Genomic DNA, 21,794 nt, shown 5'->3' with positions numbered 1-21,794 from the left:
GCACGGGGTTTAGTGCTTTTTGTTTTAATACTGGCAGGTACGGCTCTTCCAAGACGATCCTTTTTAGGTAGTCTTTCATCATCTATAGCAATAGTTAGCTGTAATACTGTTCAAGTTTCCTGACGCGGTGGCTTTGTCCACTTGTGCCAGCAACTATTCTTTTAGGGAAGCTGAGGAGGGGAATACTCAGGGGGAAGAGCAATTTAATGTGTCTAAAGTGGTTTTTACTTACTGTTTTTGCAGATGGCTAATACCGATGTTGGCGTAATAAAGATGTGTGTTTCTTTAGCTGTATGGAGTATTTGATGTTGAGCCTGCAGACTTAGATTCTTACGTGGCTTTCCTTTTAACAGGAAAGAACTTGAAGCTATAGGCAGTGGCTCAGGGACTGAAAGGCCAAAATGGCATGTGAAGGTTTATTTCATCTGACTGGCAAATAACTTTATCTTAAGTTGACTCATTTAAGAAAAAGAAAAATCACTTGCTAGAACTCTACCTTGCTCTAGAAAGTGTTATTGTATTCCAATAGCTTCCTTTGGAGCCCCATTAATATGTGGATCTTTAATGGGAAAAGTGGAAGGCTAGGTTTTCAAGCTGAGAGGAAAAACAGCATTAAGCCATTACAGGATTTAGGAAAGAGAAAGCAATCTCTTAGTTTCATGCAACTAAGAGGAATAGTCAACTGGCAGAAATGATGTGTAATGGAATACAAAGAGTGCATGGCTGGATCACAGCTACCTCTTGGTTAGGGGGCATAACTTCACAGCAAATGGATTGAACTACCCTTAAAATAAAAATCTTGAGTATGAATTATACAAAACTTCACAATATAGTATGGAAATATGTTCCTATAAACTGTGTAGCTTTTCACATGGCTACTGTGTTTTTGTTTAATATATGCTTTTTGTGTGAAATGTTATCTTTTGAACTTTCAGGCATGAGTTAAATTATTTTTTTCTGTTCCCTAAAGAAAGACATTTTGGTGGCATATTTCATCTTGTGAAATAAACACATTTTCACTAAGTGTTTGTTGCAAGCTTGCTTTCTTGTTCTGAGAACAAATGAATGGATCTCCCAGCTGTGTCTGAAACATTTCACATTTCTGGGCCTTCTAAACAAACAACTTGAATGTTTGGTGTTCTGAATGCTATCAGAAAGGTATCTTAAACTAACTGGTACAGAGCCAGAGTTTTGGTTGCTCGTCTTAGTTAACATGCACAATACCAGTTCATAATAATCTATAACATTAGTGGTCAGTCCTTAACTTTAGTATTACCATAATTTTCTTGTGCTGTTGGACTAATTGGAGAAATGAAATGGGCTATATATTTGAAGGTGGTATTGAGAGACAAGGATAATGATCATCTTAAGAACTCCTGGGAATGCTTTGCTTTTTCTCAGCTTTCAATGTCTGGCTTCCACTTTTAAGCCTGTTCTGAGGGCGTAGCTTAGGAGCTTTGGATGAGCATAGCTGCTGCAATTGGTTTTATCTTCAGTTTGTTGAAGCTGTCGTCTAGCTTTTGCTGCTTCCAAGTAAGATTTTTCTGGTGACCTCTTTTCAGAAGCCAGCCTTCAAGGGTCTGTGGAAAGTATGTGATAGGCTGCTTCCGGTAGAGTAGCCTAATTGCTTTCAATGTCCTGTACCTTTTCTTCTGGGCTTTTAAGGCTTATGTGAAGTGTTTTTTCTTCCCTATGTTCCTCTACCACTTCATTTGAAGCTGGTGTAGTTAATATAGGCAGGATGTATTTTAATTTTCCATCTCTGGTAATCGTACCTAAGCTTCATAAATGTTAGCTTACTTTTGGCTGGCACTAACTTTTTGCTAATAGCAGCACAGAATTGTAAGATGGTCCCTAATCCTCAAAGGGTGGATTTGGTGGTCAAAGCAGACAGCATGTGGAAAACGAGAAGGAAAACCAGTATGCTGTGGTGAAGTGACTTGCATAAAACATCACAAAGCAGAATGCTGGCAATGAGGCCATAAATAGAGTAAGTTTAAGGCTCCTGACTTGCCCACCATCCAAGCTGTAGAAACATGATTTCCCTCCTACCTGAGAGGAAAATGATCTCTATTTGGGGAATACAGACACAAAAAATTATTGGCATTGTCTGCTGCTATTGCTAGCCAGTAGTGTCCTGGATCTGAAACTTGAACCTTGCCTTTCTAAAATTTATTTCCTTTCATTGTATCCGTTTTTTGTTGTCACCTCTGTCTCCAGACCTTCCTTCCAGCCTACTCCCTTTCAGGCTCATGGAACATTGTATAACCGAGTTGCACATAGAACAGTGTAATACTACGTTTTTTCTGGATGCTTTCAGTTTTGTGTCAGATCAGCTTGCATGAACCTTTCTGAAGATGTCTTTAGTTATTCGTGAAAACAAGTGCTAGGATCACAGCTCTTTTGTTCCTGAATGTTTGGTTCTGATTCTTTTATTTTTAAAATAGTCATTGTCTTTATATCACGTTGGAGTAGTAGAGGTGGAGAGGCAGCTTTTCAAGTGTGCATATAACTTAGGTAACATAAAATCTTAGTCCCTTTCTGTATACTTTCATTCACTGATAGTGTTTAGGTCCCATATTAGGGCATCTCTACAGATCACTGGTTCCATACACCTTCATCTACAGGTTTTCTACAGTTGAGCTTCCATTGATTCTCTTGGTTAATTCTTGCACTTAGATGTAAACAAAACTTGCACATCTTTGTCATAACTTGGGGCAGTTACGTAACACTGGATTTGTCTTGCTGTACTCCAGTGTTGCTAAAGTTGTATTCAGGCAGTTGTTGTAACTCGTGATTACTGAAGGAGAATGCATATATGCTTTTTCCCTAATACTACCATCACTTTTATATGTAGTTCTTAAAATAGTGGCATGTAAAATTCATAGGGTCATTCTTAGAAGTAATAAAAAATTGGAGGGAAGCTAGTATAAGGTATTCTGGAATTGACTGTATTGTGAAAGTCCTGATAACTCTGAATTGTCCAGACGCTTCTAGTAACATCACAAATATTTAAGGAAAGGATGTTATTTTATACAACCAGTAGTTTGATGAAATTATGATAAGGAGTTGCATATAATATGCTTCAAGAGGCTGAGTGTAGAGATGTGCTGTTTAATGACTGACCTCAAATATGTGCTAATGAAAAAAGTATGGATGAACTGTGCCACTAGTGTAGGGCTGTGGCAGAGCTGGTGCTCTGCCTGGGGTATTAAGTATTCCTGATTCTGCATCTGTGCAAAACCATTCATGTGTTACTCAAAGTACTCCAGATTTCAGTGTATGTATGTTAGTAATCTGTTACTATGATTAGTGGAGAATAGATTCTGTAGTTCATTGATCTTTTGTTCATTGATGAGTAAAATGATGAGAAAAGATGACTAGAATGCCTTTAATTTAAATGACAACTGTAACGAAATAACAAAGATTTCTCCTGTTTTGACAGATAAGCAGAGGTCTACAGTGACAACAGAACAGCTCCTTTTCCACTCTGCTGTTGGTTAAATATGTCTTTAATTATTCTGGTGTTTTTTTTGCTGACAATGTCTTGTACTGTGCTGCTGCTGAAAATCCAGCAAAACCAATAATTAGTTTTGAAATAGATGAGTCCCCTGATGGAAAGCTGGTACTGCCGCAAAGGAGACTGAGGATAGTATTGTCCCTTTAGGCCACAGCCTGTGTTAGCGCTGGCTTATGCTGATCATGAGTCTGCGTTCTTTTGAATGTCATAGTTGATTTATGGAATAAATAATTTGGTGGGGAGGCTGCTCTTTCAGTACTTCATTTGTAGTAAATGTCTTAATAATGTGATTCTCGTGCAGCTTGGATTTTTATTCTAGAGAAGTGTAGCTTTTTTTTTTTTTGTACTTGTGATATGGCAGCTTCATGATTGCTTCAGAGTAACTTGTGTGGATTAACTTTTGTGATAATGTGGCCACATAACCTAATTATTTTACAGAGACCTTTTGATTGGGGGTTAGGGAGAATTTTGTAAAGGCTTGAAAGGTGTGCATTGAGGAAAACGATCCTGCTTCAGCTAGATTTCAGATGTATGAAATGTAACACCCAAAGTTAAATAGTTAATAACTTAGTAGACATAAGCTGACTCAGTAGTTAAGTAGTAGTAATTAATTAACTGTAATGTGACTACATGACTCATTCCCAAAATGCAATGGTGGGCCCGTTAAAACTATTTAATTTTGTGTATCCATAAAGAGATTGACTTACGGGGTTTTTTTTAAACTTAAGTAGTGGCATTACACACACAATTTTGTTGTGTAAGCCTGCAGCCACTGAGTGGCTGCTGAGAAAACCCTTAGGAACCCCCTTGAAGAGGCTCTTCTGAGATGGAGGCTGTTGAGACTTATTTTCTGTTATTTGCAAATCAGGTATGTTCTCTTGCATACATCTCTTGCTCCCTGGTTTCAGGATTCTCTGCAACTGTAGGGGTTTGTTGTTTGTGTGTTTTGTTTTGAAATGAAAAATTTCAATTCCATAATTCAAAGCATCAGCCTTCAAGGGTGAATGGTAAGTGCTTGCTCAGTAGGCTTCATGTGCTATTTGCTGTACTGGGTTAAAGTGTGTTCTTTTTAAAAGGAAAAAAAAATTACTAAATGTTTGAGTTTGGTAATATGGTAATTTTTATTTCAAGCTCCAGTTAGTTGTCTGTAGTATCTTCCTGTCAGCTCATTTTCTGTTAGGTTTTCCAGGTCCAGCTCTGTCACTTGTTAGGTGTTTATGTCCTAGTGATATTTTAATAGTTGTCGTGTTGTGTCTTTAAACCTTATTTCAGATTCAGGTATCTGTTTCCTCAGAGCCTGACATGGCATCTCATAGATTAGTCAGTCTCAGAAACTGATGCTGAAGAACACAACATCCTCCCCGCCCCTTAGTCACTTGTCCTCTTGTTCTAGCTCTCATCTGTCACCCCACCCGTGTCACAGGGATTGTTGTCTTCACTGCAAAGCTTATCCGGGTTAGCAGAGCCATTGTATGTTTTCTTTAAGGCAGCTACAATTGCATAAGTGCATCTGGGCTGCTACAGAGGGATGTATTTTTAGCGCTCCACTCTGCCAGTTTACCTGCTGTTCCATTTTATTATGCTTGAACTTTTTTTTGGTTTTGGGTGTTGAAGACATTCAGTGGTATAAAATGCAACTATTTTTGCTTATTTATGGCTGTCTACAACTTCTGCTGCTGGGACGTATGCTAGTGTTTGGGTCCTCACTCATTATAGCTGTTGGCATTGATGCAGTACATTTTTCTGAAGCTAGTGGCTGCTGTGGCAGTTGCTCAGTGCTGCTGAAAATTGGAAGATAGAGGATCTTAGTAGGCAAGTTTAGAAGGCCTAGCAGCATTGAAGCCAGAATTGAAAGATGTACTACATCTGAATTACTCTGATATTCAGTCAACTGCTTTGGAGCAGAACCACAGCCAAAAGTGGTGGAAATATATTGCCCTGCAGATGTGAAGTGCATTTCAGGAAACCAGTTCCTGATTTAAAGCAATTCTTTTCTGTACTATGTAGTGTAGTTTTTCTACAAAGAGAAGGAATCTTTTTCTGCTGGTGGTTGTAAGATTATTTTACTTAATGGTGGTATAGTGTCATGGGCCAGTGTGATACATTTGAGAGAATAAATTAGGTTTTGTTTTATTTAAAAGAAACAAAACTATGGCTTACTGATTTTACTGGTTAGTAGGTGTTCTTGAGGAGGCCAGTAATATACTTAAGATGGAGGTGCTTGTGGGTACCTTCCTGCTTATCCACATGAATCTTCTCATCTATGCAGAAAGGTTTGGAGATCAACCAACAGCGGGAAAAACTTCAGATGAATGCGAGTTGTTGAGTCAAGTTAGAGATTTACAAAATGACCTACAGTCAGGAGCAACAGATTAGCAATATAAGAATCTTTCACTTAAAGTAGTCACACTTGGATTGTGTAATCCAACCTGACTCATTGACTCTTTGAGTCTTGAAAGAATGCAGTGTGTACAAATCTATATTCATTTATTGCTGTACTACTTGTGTCCTGCTATCTTGCCTGTACCTGCCTGTCTTTCATCATTCTGGTTCTGAATACTTAAGTGCAGTGTCTTTTTCCTATCCTAAAACTGTTGTTATTGCTGTCGATTCATACCCATCTTGGCATTGTACCAGCCAGGTGATGCAGTGAAAGGAATTGGTTTGTTTCACATGTTTAGGTAATTCAGGATACACTAAGTGTGGTGAGAAGCTTCTACAGAGTAATTATGTTGAAATGGTTTCCTTGGTTTGTGACCAGCTTTCTCGTGTCTCTGGTAATTTGATGCTGATGGCCTCTTTCCCAGCAGTGGCTGTATGCTGTGTTCCCTTTGTCTGCTAGCCTCCAAACTCAAAGTCAAGATACTTGGACCCTCAAACCTTGAACACACATTCTGTGGGCAGTTCCCCTCTCTGAAAAGGAGACAGCAGTTCTCAAACCTTGGTAAAATTCACCAGGAGAATCAGGTGACTGCAATGTTGAACCCTTAGTTTAACTTTTTCTTAACAGAAGGTTATTAATTTTAAGATTAAGTGCTCATTGTACCACATGCCTTTTATGGTTTTATTATCTTTGAATTGTCCTTTCTGGTGGTAGCCTCTCAAGTGACTTTTTACAGATACGCTTTCAGTTATGTTACCAAAGATGCTGCACTTAATCAGCTTGCATAAAAACTCAGGTTAGCTATCACTGTGAAGGGTCAGTGATCTTGCACTCAAGTTTCAGTGCTGCTTGACTTAAAAAGGATGAGTTGGGTCTTGTAATAAAAAGCTTAAAAGCTTGTCAGGTGTTTACAAAGATGTCATGTAACTTCTTTTGCAAAGATATGAAGCATGCTATGACACAGCAAGTGTCCCAGGGATTTTGGGAGAAGTGCTGACACTCATATACTCTGCTGCATATATGTAGACTAATGTAATTCAAAAGCAATTGAGCCAAATCTATTTGAATCCATATTGGAGAACTTCAGTAAAAAGGAAACTGGTTAGTGCTGATAACTGTTGCGGGGTTTTAACCTACTGATGCTCATTTTCTCAAAACCTCTTGTTAAATGATACTTTCATTTGAGGTCAGTTGGCATAGCAGAGCCAGCCTGTAGAAGGTTAAAGCCTGATGTAACATTTTCAGATGGGTCAATAGTCTATGTACTTGTAGTGGGATGTAAGTGAAATCTCTTATGCTTCTGTGTTTCTCTGTAGTTTCTTCCTTTATGTCTAAGATGTCAAGTATCTCTCAGCTCTAGGGAAGAGGTGTGGAACAGCATGAAACTAGTGGACATGTTTCTAGCAATCTTCATGAGACCTCAGTTTCCAATGCCAGGAGGTAAACCTGGAGAAGACAAATATGGGTGATTATGCTGGCTTTGATTGCCAGAGTTAACCTCAGTGAAAATAACATGCTTACTGCCTTCCAAGGTAAAATACTAGAGTTTCTTGCACTAATGTGGTGGCTTGTCAGAGTTCTCTAAGTATTATGGACTCAAGCATACTATGTCAGGGCATCTATATTGGACTGGCAGAGAACCAGGAATACCCAGGCCAGGCTAACAAGTATGCGTTCCAAAGAATTTAAGACTTGATAATGAGGATGTCAAGTCTCTCCACCATAGATGCCTGATGATGCTGCAGAGTATTCATTGGCACTTAAATATGTCAGATACATATTTTTTTTTAGGACACACTTGGTTTCAGTTGCGAGGTGCCAATCCCAGTTAGTCTCATTGTGGATGCTTTAAGAGTAATCTGCTTAGTATGGCCCTTACACCAACCAGCACCATTGACATGTTAAAATATTTCAGAATCCAGCGCTTCAGGGAGCTGCTTTGGTGGGTAAATGGTAAATTGAACTGAAACAAGCAGAGGAGTTATGTGAACACTGCACAGAGCTTCTGAAAAGATGATTCAGTCCAACATGGATGCTTTCTTAGCAGTTTTGTGTTTGCAGACTGTACTGTTAGTGTACCAGAGGTACTGTGGGCTTTAATTTTCTTCTGACAGTAAGACTGCTTTTGCTAATAGCCTTGCCACATGTTGAGGATGTTTTTTTAAATAGTCTTAACTGTTCTTTGATCCATTTTGGTGTTCTGAGATACATCAAAGCACGGGGCTGAAAAGTTAGCGTCACTGCTACTGAAGAGAGATGCTTTAAACAGATAAATTTTTCAGAACAGATCTATCTGGTCTGGAATTTTGTATTTCAGACTTCAATAGCTAATTTACAGTCACAGCAGCAATAGAACACTTTGTGTTTTTTCAGCTCAGAGTTGTCAGCCTCAGTTGCTAAAGGTTATGTTGCCCTTTAGTCTCATGTGTAAGGCAGAGCGGTAGTAGGCCGGGATGTAACTACTGAAGATTGGTGAAGTGAAGGGGACAGCTTCTTGAGAGTAGGCATAATTTTTAGCTTCGGAACTTTGGAATTAAATATTACTTCACAATGTTCTTTGTAAACGTAAGGGTAGAATATTAGTTGAATTTCTAACCAAAGCCACAGATAGCTTAATAGCGTTTTGATGATTTTTGTTCATTATATGCAGCTTTGGTTCTGTTGAATTGTAGTAGGAAGCTGGAAAGGTGATACTAGAAGAAAGCTTGAAAGTGACTTTCTGGATTTTTAGCATGCTTTTTCCAAACGTGGTATACTGTAGTGAATAGATCAAGTCTAGACTTTGTGACAGTCAACATCACCTGACTTCATGGCACTGCATACATCTCCTGTCTTTACCAGCTCAGTTGATCTGGTTACTTGCTGCAAACAAGGAAGCTGAGGTCTGTCACAAATGAGTTGCATCACTGAGGATTAAAACATGACTTTTCTTTCTGTGAAGTGGACAGACAAGGACCTATTGTGCATGCAGTTCAGAGGATGTGGAATGGGGAACAGTCTGCTTCATTAGATTTTGAGTCCTAATTCTGGGCTTATTTAAGAAATGGGGGAGGCAGGCATGGTCAGCTTTGGTCAGTGCTAGTTAGTTTTCATGCGCCCGTGAGACAAGACTTTTTTTTTTTTAAGATTCTCTCTTTGAATAATTCAAAGCTTTCTATGTGACAGAACTATGATTTACTTGAAACATAGGTAGGAGACGTGTTGCTATATTGTCAGTTAGTTTTTAATATAGAAATTAAGTAGCATAAGTTTATAAAATCTACATTTTAGTTTAGCCAGCTTTTGACCCAAATAGATGGAATTTCCTGGGTGTCTGCATGTAGTGACCTCACTGTTTGGAGCAGACTTTTAATAGATCCACCTTGTGTGGAGCGCTTCCAAACTAATTCTTTTTTGCCCTTTTTTAGTTTTCCTTGATTCTAAGAGATAGGTGCATTTTTACTTTTAATGCAGAGGTTTCCCCCCTCCCCCTCCACTTAATCCAGAACTCTCTTGACTTGTTGGATATGTCTGTGCAAGAGGATGGGAAAAATTCAGTACTCCGAGGAGAAATCCTTCAGAGGAGTATTTCTATAGTGCAGAATTTATTCTCAAAAATGATTCCTTAGAATGGAAGCATATCAACATTGAATTTTCTGTTTGTATGTAAGGGTGCTGATTCTGTATGTTTGAGAGGTTTCAGTGGAAATTAACAAAATCACATCATACTGGGAGCTAAGCATGAGTTTTAAGAAATTCTAGATTGGCTTTACCACAGTGCTGCTTTCCTCGAGAGAGCAGAAAAAACTTAAATCCTGTCTCTCAAGAGAAACCTCTTTTTAAAGTCACAGCATACATACTGAGACTGTATGGTGATAATGGATATTGGAAGTTTTTTCTGGTGTTAACACAAGGTTGGAAGGCTTACAATAAGAGTTGCAGCTCTGAGAAACATGTAGACTTACGAAGATTAGATGAAGTGTGGTGGTAAATGAAAATACCTAAGTAGGAACACTTAGAAAACATGGAAGAGATTTTCAAAAGCAACTTGTAAATATGAAGCTTGTAATCTATTACATGTTAATGGGAATGGGGTAGAATGCTTAAGATGCTTGGAGAAGAGATACATTGCAGAAGCCTGAAAGTGATTTTTTTAAAACGTTTTCTTGATGTTACAGCTGCAGGCACATGAGTGTTTTAATGATTAGGAGATGAGGGAGGGGAGTATCATGGTGATATGGAGAGATTGACTGTTCAGTTTGCTCAAATATGAGAATGAGGGGTGGTTATGTAAGACTGAGTGAACTTCAAATCAAAAGGAAGAGGTTCTTCACATGAGTGATTGTGGATCTGTGAAGGTCCTTGTCAGAGGGCTTCATGGGTATAAGAATTTTATGCAGGCTCAAAGGGAAGCTGAAGTACTTTGAACAAATCCATGAAGACTACCAAATGGACAAATCACATAAGGCTCAGGAAAACACCTGGAAATAGTTGGGGGCTGAAGAACACTTTGGAGTATCTTTCTTTTTTTTCCTGTTTATTTTTGGAGGTGGTGCTAGAGGGAGCTTATGTCATATTATGAAGGAGGAAGAATCTGAGCAAAGAGTTACAGCAGAAGGGAGAGAAAAGCCACTGGGTGACCAAAGTCTTTTCACGTTTTTAAATACAAAATCAGACTGAAATGTTGTAGGCAGTAATGAGAATAGGAAAAACACATTTGATCTGGGTTTTTTGTGTTTAGTATAAATATGGATAAATAGGTATTAGTTGGAGGAACTAAAATTTCTAATAATTCTTGTTTATCACTCTTTTTATTAGCAAAACCAAATAGGAAGCTGACATTCCTGTACCTGGCCAATGATGTCATACAGAACAGCAAAAGGAAAGGACCAGAATTTACGAAAGACTTTGCTCCAGTAATAGTGGAGGCTTTTAAGCATGTTTCAAGGTACAGTAAACCATTATGTGCACCGTCCTTCATCATCCTTCATCATACTGTATTTGAGGGGTATTTAGAGAAGTCCTCAGTTCATCTCTTCTGACCCAGCTAGTCCTTGTGCTATTTCTGTACTTGAAGCCTTGTTAATTTAATTTGTTCAATTTTCTTTAGATCTTGGATAGTCTTAATGCCGTTGCATGAAGTTACATAGTAAATTCATCTGCATTCAGTCCGTTTTGCCTTAGAAAGCTGTTAGCTATGCCTTAAATTAAGACTTGCTTTCAGTCTTTATAGTATTTATGTGCTACAGCAGTTTGCTATGTTTCATTACTGGTGTTGCATGATTTGTTATTCCCCAGCAGCCATTCATCTTGTTGCATGAGGATGCTAGAGTCTTGATACAGAATTATTTTCACATGGTACGCAGCTGTTGAAGCAACACAAACCTATTTGCAGTGTTTGCGTAATAGGGTTATAGACCTACAGATTTATGGGTTGAGCAAGCAAACAGAAAGAGGGGACTGGGCGTTGGCGGCTTTTTTATGTGCTTGCTGAGACACCTTGAACTGGTCTTTGCTTTCTTTTCTTTAAAATGTGATTTTGTTTTCTGAGGTTACTGGACTTCCGGTACTTTGGTATTGCTAAGGTATGCCAAGGTCCTTCTGTGACAGATAATCATACAGCAGTGCTGTACTTTTCCCTAGTGCTGATTTTTGCTTTTTTGCCTTGTAACAGTGAGTCTGATGAGAGTTGTAAGAAACACCTTGGCCGAGTGCTCTCTATCTGGGAAGAAAGGTCTGTTTATGAAAATGATGTATTAGAACAACTTAGGCAAGCGTTGTGTAAGTATTTTGTGTGTGTATGAAGATTGAGTCTTTTGTTTGAAATGTTATTTCCCTGACTCCTCTGTTTTGTTTTCATTTAGATGGAGACAGAAAGGTGAGGAAGCGCACATATGAACAGATAAAAGTTGATGAAAGTAACTGTTCACCTCGAAGTTCTCCCACTGACCCTCCACAGGTAAAAGCATGTTTATAAAATTCTGTATTTGTGTATGGTTTGATAGAGAATTTTTCAGTTACTCTTGTTTTTGAATGGTCTCTGTTTTTCTTTTTAATGAGGTACTGTTTGGGTGAGGGTGACTATACCTGAAACTTTTCTTCGCAGTACTTCAGGTTACAAGTGGAGCACGCTCTAACTTTAGTGAGTTTGATGCTAAACCAAAATGTATGAACTATATATCCAGCTTTGTCCACGTCAGGATTTCAGCATTAGTTTCTACAATGTTTTGAGTTCTCATTTGGTTTCCAGGGTGGTAACAAGTAACACATGTATTAAAATAAGATTGTTATCGATTTATCAATAAAATACTTCTCAATGTTGCAGTCACTGATTGGGAAAAGTTCTTGTCTACCTTGCATTGTTATAGCTTCTATAATTCTTGTGGGTTTTTTGTTACGGTACTGCCCCATCTCATAAGGCTTTTTGTTATGGCAAGGAATGACTGTCCCCAAATAATCACAATTTAGTACATTTCTCTGTAACAGACATTTGGGCTTCTATGAACATCAGCCCTACTTCCAAAAGAAGTGCAGTGATCTAGTCTGATGTGATAGTGAAGCAAAAATACAAGAAAAATAATTTTAAAAATGTATAGTAAAATAAAAGGTACTGTAAAATAATCACTGCTGTCAAAAATAAAACTTTTATAAGTAGTCCTATACCAAGAATTTAAATGAAAAATCTATTTTAGGAAGGTGACCTTTAAAACTAGGAACACTTCAATGTTGTTCTGAGAATTAATGGCTTGGTTTTGTTTTGTTTTCCATCTGAGAGGGGATAGAATGTTGGTATAGTGCTGATATCATAAATGCTTTTAAAATTACCATCAAATTGATTCCATAAGCTTATTGTGAAATGCTGTTTTGTACTAGGATCTGTTTATTTAAACTAGTTACCAATCTTGCATGCTTTTTTCAGACCACAGATCTCATTAGAGCATTACAAGAACTAGAAAACGCTGCCTCTGGGGATGCAGCAGTTCATCAGAGAATAGCTTCTTTGCCTATAGAGGTCCAAGATGTGTCCCTGTTAGACAGAATAACAGGTGAGGGTTGGGGATCCAGTAACTGAAATGCTGTTCTGAGAACTTAACAGTATGTAATGAAATCATGCTTTACTTGGTTTTCTCTGCTTGCTTTTTAGATAAGGAATCTGGAGAGCAGCTTTCCAAAATGGTAGATGATGCATGTATGTTGCTGGCGGATTACAATGGCAGGTTGGCAGCTGAAATAGATGATAGAAAACAGCTAACTCGAATGTTGTCGGACTTTCTCCGATGTCAAAAAGAATTCCTTGCAGAGAAAGAACATAAGCTGGAAGTGCGTAATGTTTTGTTTTAGTCCATTCTTCACTAGAGCTTGTTCTTGCAAATGTTTTTAGTTTGCCTAAACAATTTTTCTCTCCAAAGGTAAATATTTAATTGCTGCTGTTAGGTCTTTGCTTCCAGCACATTATTAACAAGATTTCTTTTGGTTCTAATGTTCTAAATCTATTAAACCAGCTCAACATTAGGTAATGTTACAACTGTAATCACTTTAGTGTTTTTCTTTCTGGTTTTTAGCCTATTCAGTCTTCATTACATGTACAGACTTAGTTTCATTAGTGCAGACAGAAAGTCTTATCCTGAATGGTACAAACTTAATTCTTCATAGAGTAAATTTTTTTCTTGTTCTTTTTATTCATTGTTTTAAGTCTTAGTTGTGTATTACGTTGTTTAATAATACCCTTTTAGTGAATAGAATGATCTTTCTGGTAGTTGTAGGTTTGTGAACGTACCCACTTAATGGGTAAGAATTTAATTTCTGGTTTCAGCACAACTTTTTAACGTGACTCAAACATCCATTGGGCCCAGTAAAATATAGTTTTAGCTTCTACAGCCTCTGACATGGCTGTTTAGCAGCACTAGCACTATTAGGACAGGGCAGATCATTAATAGAAGAAGGATGCAGAGTGAACAGCTCATTATGAGCAAATAATCCCCTAAGTTACTCTGTTCTTTGCTACTACCAGTCATCTGTTTTCCTTTCCTACCATGTAATACTGTCAAGCCTCCTGTTGAACATCCGGCGTATTCTAAATAGGTCATAGTTTCATGTCCATTGCTTCCCAAATACCTTGTCTCAGCTTTGAGACATAATGCTCAGCATTAACTTGAGCATTACAGTAATCGAACTGAAGCTGCATCTTTCTGCAAGGGGAGATAGCTGAATGGTTGCAGTGCCCTGTAACTGCAGCATAAGCATACATGGTGCACAAATTAATTGCTTTTCAGGTTTCATCACATAGGCCCGTCAAGAACATTTTCTTCGCTCTGTGGCTTCTTTACCCTTTTATAACTTCAGAACTTGAGTTCAGATTTTGTGGTGTCTTTGTTCAGGAAAATGCTGTTCACAGTGTATCTGAAGTGGTCATTCAGATCAGTTGTGTCATTCCTAGACTACTCTTATTTCTTGACTCCCTTTGCTCTATGCCTCACAGAAAAGCAATTGATGAAGGTTCTTCCTGTCAACTTCACTGTGTTTATCCTGTGGGAAGAATATCAACCAACTTCATGTAAGATAGGTGGTATGCACAGTAGTGCTGATTGCAGTAGCAGCTGATCCAATTGCACAATGGAACCTGCAAGATTAAAGAACAGGAAGCCTTAAGCTTTTCATCACCTGCCTTACCTTCCCTCTTTGTGTGTAATGTGTTTGAAGGATAAGTTCCCACAGTACCAGCATAGGACTGATTGTCTTGAGACACTTCTTTTTGTAGATCATTACTGGCAATTAGACCCTGTTTAGGTATAGTAGACTGCTGGGATAGTGAGTTGCTCAAAAGGCAACTGTCCTTCAGATGGATGTATACTTCTGTAAAGAGAGCTCAATTAATCAGATTACAAATGGAGCACAGCTGTGAACAGATTCCACCTGTTTGTTGTTTTCAACAAATAAAACCCAGGTTAATTTCCCAATATTACTAGATCAAAGAGTTTGTAACTGTAAGAGAAAGCAATTGCTTATTCCCAGGCTGTCATGGTCCTTAAAACTGGGTTTCTTGGCTGAATTATTTTAACTGTTAAAGGATCGCATTCTAATACAACATACTTCCTGTTTTGGACTGGTTTCAGAGGTCTTTCTTTAGAAAGCAGGAGACAGTATTCAGTATCTGTAACAGACTGTTTTAAACAGATGAAGTCCTAGGATGTTGAGGTATACTGTTAGAATGTTTTTAGACTGATCGGTGTCGTATAAATGCAGGTTACTAATAAAAAACTATGAGCCAAGATGGTGTCAACCCTGGGTACTAATAAAGAGCTATAAGGCAAGAGATTGTAAAGAACAAGAACTTTAAGATCAAGCTTCTAAACTTATGTTAAGATGAGTGAAGTGACTTTATGCTCACTACCAGTTTGGTTTGGGAAGTGAAGGCTGATAAACGTTCTGAAGTTTTGAAATGTAAGATCAGGATGCCTTCATGATACTGCCTATAGGTCCAGCTGACTTAGTTTATCTTTTTATATTATTATTTTTAAGAAATGGCTATCTTCTGATGTAAACACCAAATATCTGTAGCCAGATGCATTTGTTTTCTGAAGCAAGGACTCTTGTTTTTACAGTCTTAGGAAATACCGTACCTCAGATTGAGCCTTGCTTCTTGGCTTCTCATTTGAAATAGCACTGGAAAAGGGCCTGTCACTTAATTCTTTGAGAATGTATTTCTTGAATTGTCTGGTCCCTGGGTTTTGCTGCTCAGGTTTAATTTCTGGTGAAATTAATTTGCTCTAGACAAGCTTGTTTCCTTTGTTAGAATTCTGGCTACTGACGTTTTGAGTATGACATTGTCTGTGAGTTGTAACATATCAAGTCTTCATTTCTTTCTGAATTAGTATCACCAATCTGTGAGAATATTGCTGAGATCCTACCTTACTGATTTGTCAAACACCCAGGTGTGGTAAGAAACAAGTGGTTGTATTCTTAGTGGAATCTAGAAATGTTACCTGCTGTTGACCTGGTTTAACAGTATTAGAATTTGAATGTCCAGAGAATTCTTGCCAACTTGAAACTTTAGATGGGAGCTTTAGACCTAAATTTGCAGATGTTTTATCTTCTGAAGAAAATTTACAGGTAAGTAACTTTGAATAACTAATCTTCCCATGAGTAGTTTTTTTAAGAATAAGAGTTTATCTAATAGTAATTTCTAAACAGAAGTGCATGATTCCCATCAAATTAAAGGTAATGTATGCATTAAATCTTGACAGGAAATTTTGACAACAGATAAGTAATAGGAGCTATTGTGTCTGCATCAAAATTTAACTGTACTGCTTAGTAGGTGACTTTCATTAAGTCTGCTCTGGGTAAGTAGTGTCATCTTTAACTCTTAAATTGTTTTCTTTAACATCTGTCTAGCTTCTGTTGCAGGTGGTGGACATGGACCTATCTTCTAATGATGTCACCATCCATTAGTACAGACATCCTGCTAAAAATAAATTTAAGAATCAAAATCTTGTATTGTCTGTTGTTTTTGAAAACTGAAGAGGAGGAATTCTGTAACTACTCATACCAAACCTCTGCTATTTTCATCTATATTCTCACAAACGTTACTGAGTTTATGCCTGAGATGGATAAGTACTTATCCAGTGTCATTCCTTTTTCTTGAAGATTAAAACTTTCACATGGTTATTCCTAAAACCCACAAGTCCTTTTGGTTAAATCGTTCAAAATTCCAAATGCAGAAGTTTGGGTGTCACTTGCATTGAAGCTGCCATTACCAAAAGGAAAGAGCTGTGAAAACAAGACTTTTTCAGACTTTCGCCTTTTAACTTACACTCTAGCTATTGGGTTTACATGAACATCAGAAATGAGAAGTGATGGATATAGAACTTGTCCTTCACAAGCACAATAAAGAACTTTCACTTTATTAATGTACATCTATTTTACATTTAATGTAGGTAACAAAGATGTATTTTATAATTGCTCTTATGCCCCTTTAGAGCCCACCTCAAATTTGGGATCATCCTAAAGAGTATTTTCCCTTCACTTTTGTAAGTTTTAAAGTAGTATAAATATTTAAGGTTCAGTGTACTGTAGCTGTATCTGGAAACTTGTATAGGATTTATAGGTAGATGTGATTCTGTCTGTTAGAGAAAATGTAAATATTTACAGAAAGATCTTTGTAGGAACCCTTTTTTCTCAGAACTTGGAGGACTAATATAATTTCCTGTCTTCTTCTACTGTGACTGACTCTTTCCTCTCTGCTTCCTCCTTGTGTCCCTCTCCTACCTCCCTGCCCATTCCCTAGTTTTTGAACAGAAATGTTGGTTGATCTGTTGATCTCACTGAAGGTTGATAAAAAGAGCTTTTTATGTTATTCAGTAACAGAGGATTCGGTATACATAAATTAATATTCAGGTGCGCTCATCTCCTTTTGATAAAGACTGTCCTGTAGACATTCCAGAATTAACGTGACCTTAAAAATACAGGGATGACGTGAACAAGAGAAATACTTTTTTCATATTGCTTTGCTTTTGCCTCATCCACAGTCTCACTGATTACAGTGTAAATAGATTCTTACTAAGTTTCAAATAAAGCCTTTGATAGTTCAGATTCTTACGCGACTTGTTAACAAGTGTGGGCAGGGGATCATACGACCTTTTTCTAGAAAAACAAGACAGCCTCCTCTCGCCTTCATTTTGATGTTACGGAAAAACATAGCATTGCTACACTTAGCATATACTAGATGACCCAGTTTCTTACATAGTGTTTGTATCAACTTACCACTTTAAATTGGGGAACATCTTGCCACTAAATCCAAAGTTTTATGAAGTAAATGCTACTCTGGGAGGCCTGCTGTGTTTCAGCAGCTTGCATTTAATTAAGACACTGTTATTGATGGTGTTGCTGTCTTGCGTTCCTTATTTTCTACAGCTGTATAAACAATATTCATATCCTTACACTCACACATCTGGTTATAATTGTTTGTGGTTTCTTAGCATGTTGAGAGAATATTATATGTTCAGTGCACTTTTATTTCATGATTGAGCTTTATAGCTAGATATATATAGCTTGACTTGCCTTCTTAAAGGGTCTAATTTTGTCATGGGATTTTATGGGTAAAGAGCAAGCAGTTAGTCATCCTAGTCTGTAGTGCTGGAGTCAAAGGTTCCCCCCCCCCCCTTCAGTTCCAGCTTAATGGTTTCAAATGCAGACAAAAACGTTAAGCGAAGAATTTAGAGATGGCAGTGGTATAACAGGCCTCTTGTGTTTAGATTTTGTTTTTCAATGTGAGAGTGGATTGATAAGCATTGTCGACTGTTTCCCTCCGCTATGGCCTTTATGGTGTTGCAGGGTGTAGTGCTTTCCTTGCTGTTTTTTTTTTTTTTTCTTTAGACCCCTTATACTTACCTGGTACCTTTTTGTATGCTAGCTTCTTTCGTTCAGTGCCAGATGAACTTAGAGTAATACATTCAGTCATGCTTCATACTTTTCAAGTCAACTTAAAATAATTGGGATTCCAATCTTCATAATCTTGCAGCTGAGCAGCTAAAGTATTTTGCTGAGCTTTGGTTGAGGAAGATGCATTTGTAGCTTGAATCTTACACTGCTTTTTGTTATGGGGTGGAGTTTGCAGCCTTGCAGGTGATCTACAACTCCTTAAACGTGGCAGTACCACAGTAACTCAAGTTAATCTTGAGTTAGAACTGAGCTGTGCTGTACCTGCTGCTAACAGTGCAATGATTACAGAACTGCTACCTGGGAAATACCAGTAAGTGGGCAGTATGGTTCATCTGTACTCATCAGGACTATTTTGAGTATTTAAAATCTTATGATGCATGCTTGGCAGCAGAAGACTCCCTGTAAGTAGTGATACCAAACAGACCATGTTGTGTGGTCTCTTGACATTATGAACCATCGCGTTCATTTCTGTTCAGGATTACAGCTTCAGAAATTGAAGCTGGGTTGTCAGTGCTTCCCATTCAGGGAGTATATGACTTCTACTGAAAGAGGTGCTTGAATTGATCTAGATAGTCTTGGGCTGAGGGGAGCATGACTGTGGATCCCTTCTTATAATATAAAAGGGAGGAGAGCCTTCGCCAGAATTACTTTCTTCTGTGGGCCAATTTCAAGTAACTTTGTTTTTTCAGAGAAATGTATGTATCACTTAATCATCAGGAGGGCAACGTAGGCTAGGGATCTCTAATGTACAGATTCTTTTCATTCTAGTTCTCCCCATCCTACCCTGTATGAGATTGAATATGATTCAGGAACAGGCCCCTATGCTTAGAGATTTGTATAGATCGATTCAAAGTCCTTGCTTATAGATTGGCTTTGAGTGACCATTTGAGATGCTTTGTGCAGTGTAAGTAAAGTTGAGTTGCATAGTCCAAGTCCTTTAGTGAATATAATCACTGGGGTTTTTGTGTTTCTTTTGAAAAAAAACAAAGCAAAAAACCCCAACCTGCCCCCTGTCCCCACCCCCACCCCCCAAAAAACCTACCAAAAACCCCCAACCAACTAAACTTCAGTAAGTTTCAGTAGTTTGAATTATCTACCTGAAGATGACTGGGGAAGATTAAGCAATCACTGCAATACTCATTTCTCCTTAAGGTTTATTAGGTTAGAAGTTAAAGAATGTGAGGGGATGTTTAAAACGAGACACAGGTTGCATTTCTGATCTGCAATAGAAGTAGAGTTGCTAAGCATGCTTATAGGTTGCTAGCCTATCTTTTAAATGTGGTTGTTCTTTTGTTTCCATGAGCATTTTTTTCAGTGGCAGGAGATACAGTTGTAAAGGTTAAGTTTTGTAGAAGTAATCTGCTGGACTAGAGTGGAGAACAGCAGCCCTTATGTCAAACACAGCAAAGCAAAGTCAGGTGGTTGGTGCATTTTGTTCCTCTGTGCTGTACCCACTTTATGAGAATAACGCTTATTTGCCCTATTTCTTATAACAAGCTCTCTGTACTTGAGCAGTAAATATCCCTTTTTTATATTGTGATTTCATGACTGCAGCCTCAGATACTACGGTACATAGTTTCTCAATTTGTACCTGAAAGAGTGTTAGACTTCAGAGCTCTGTGTTGTCATTCAGAGTAACAAAAACACTTGAAGACTTCCACTTCTTAAATTGAATTACCAGATATTTGAGTATAAATCATGGCTTTTCTAACAGATTGGGCAGGTTGTAGGTTGTGCTTTGCTGATCCTTGTAAAATAAGGAATAACCCTTTGCTTCAGTTCATCATGTTTTAAAGCATTGCTTGTCACATTGAAGATGCTCTGTTTTTGAAACAGTGTAATAAAAAAATGTTACAACTTCTGTATTTATAAAACTTTTTACCAATTTCACCCTTATTTGTGAAGAGGGTTTTTTTTTAACCTTAACTCTGCAGCTCACCATAACTTTTTATTTGAAAGAAAAAAAATGTACAAGATACTAGATACTGGGTACTTTAATACCCTTGAGGTACCTTTTGAATTCCTCGTTATAAAAATACCGAGAGAAGATACTGGTCTTATCTAGGTAGGACTTGCTGCTGTTTGTGAGACTTTTAGACAGTATGTTCCTGGCTGTTGGAAGCCAAAAACTTGATACTGTTAACCAAAATGAATGGATCTATTTGTGTCATCCTCAGAAGAACAAGTTTTGCAGGTATGTAATGGATTCAGTTTTTGTGCAAACAAACATCTGAGATGATGGGAAATTGAAAACGGAATAATCGGTGCTGTATCTAGAACTTCTCAGGTTTTTGAAGGACAGCTGTAGATTGGCAAGTGACTTCATCTGGTGCTTTCTGCAGCAGATATTCCCTTTGATCAGATGTTTGCTGGAAGAAAAAAACCAAACCTGGATATAAGGGATGGATGTAAGAACTGGATGTAAGAAATATTGCAACTAGTGCCTATTTATGTCAGCAGTAGCAATGTAGTTTTTCAAGTTAAGACTACACCTTTTCTACAAGCTTTACTTTCCTGCAGTAATATTGTTGCTGTTTAGACTCTTTAAAATTCTGGTGTTCCTGTTGCTAGACCTACTAAATTTTAAGAACATATTTTTTTAATCTGTACTGTGAATACAAAGTCAGCAGAACTATAAAACCTGCTTGTATCACTCGTACAACTAGAAGCTTGCTTTTGGAATTGCTATTTGTTGAAGCAACTGTAAACTCTAAATAGATAAAGATGCCACTGGAATGACAGGTAGTAACTACACAGACTAAACATTGGGCTTTCTCACTCAGTTTGAGAGTTACAAAGGAAATGTTTGTAATCTAGTTTCAAAAAAAAGGTTATGGATGGAAAGGAAAAGGGAAGGGAAGCTATCAGCTCTGCTCCACAATTTGAGATGACTTGTATAAACAAACTGAATAGAAATCTGTTGCTTTAGCTGCTGTCTTCTGGTAGTTTCATTTAGCAGGAAAATAAGCCCATGTGTATTTGAAGATAATTGTGTTCAACTGAAATGCCGTGCTGCTTAGTGTTTTCTTTAAATTGTGTCCTAATTAAAGCCTATGTCATTAGGCTGATACTCAAAAGTTACACTTGGAAAATTTTTCTGCCATCGTTAAGATCTATAAACTTTCTTATAAATTTTTTGATCTAATGAGCTTCTATATGAAGTTAAAAGGAAGCACCACACTCAAGTTACTCTTTGTTGTGACCTGTACTGATAGATTTTTTTGCTGAATTTCTGATGATGATTTGGCTGATTGGTTGGAAGGGCTGACAAGCAGTGCTTCTAGGAATCTGACAGAAGAAAAGAGAAATGGCTAGAACATTAGCTTGCTTTTCCCCTCAGCCTTGCTGAAACAATGCAAAGCAGATTTCATTCTCTGTTACAAACTTTTGATGTTTCTACTTCAAACCAGCACAGTGTTAGAAAAAGTGATTTTGTAAAATCTGATGCAGAATGTAGCAGCACTCATGCATTTG

The 21,794-nt window shown here is 37.7% G+C and overlaps 1 protein-coding gene across 3 annotated transcripts in view; it reads left to right on the top strand.

Annotated features, from left to right (window-relative positions):
- Positions 1-21,794, top strand: part of RPRD1A (regulation of nuclear pre-mRNA domain containing 1A) — a 41,870-nt gene that overhangs the window by 634 nt on the left and 19,442 nt on the right. Inside the window, exons 2-7 of one of the 3 annotated variants that reach the window (XM_010573863.1) lie at positions 10,701-10,830; positions 11,557-11,663; positions 11,747-11,841; positions 12,802-12,928; positions 13,027-13,202; positions 16,287-16,361. In XM_010573863.1, the coding sequence (XP_010572165.1) occupies positions 10,701-10,830; positions 11,557-11,663; positions 11,747-11,841; positions 12,802-12,928; positions 13,027-13,202; positions 16,287-16,331 (680 nt within the window). In that variant the 3' untranslated portion in view covers positions 16,332-16,361. Of the gene's footprint in view, positions 1-10,700; positions 10,831-11,556; positions 11,664-11,746; positions 11,842-12,801; positions 12,929-13,026; positions 13,203-15,754; positions 16,260-16,286; positions 16,362-21,794 lie in introns of those variants that run through there. The other 2 variants (XM_010573853.1, XM_010573844.1) reach the window with 2 other exon arrangements.

Source organism: Haliaeetus leucocephalus, unplaced genomic scaffold, assembly GCF_000737465.1.
Source record: "Haliaeetus leucocephalus isolate CR32 unplaced genomic scaffold, Haliaeetus_leucocephalus-4.0 Scaffold3, whole genome shotgun sequence".
NCBI classification, from domain to species: Eukaryota; Metazoa; Chordata; class Aves; order Accipitriformes; family Accipitridae; genus Haliaeetus; species Haliaeetus leucocephalus.
This window is presented reverse-complemented; position numbering and strand designations above follow the sequence as displayed.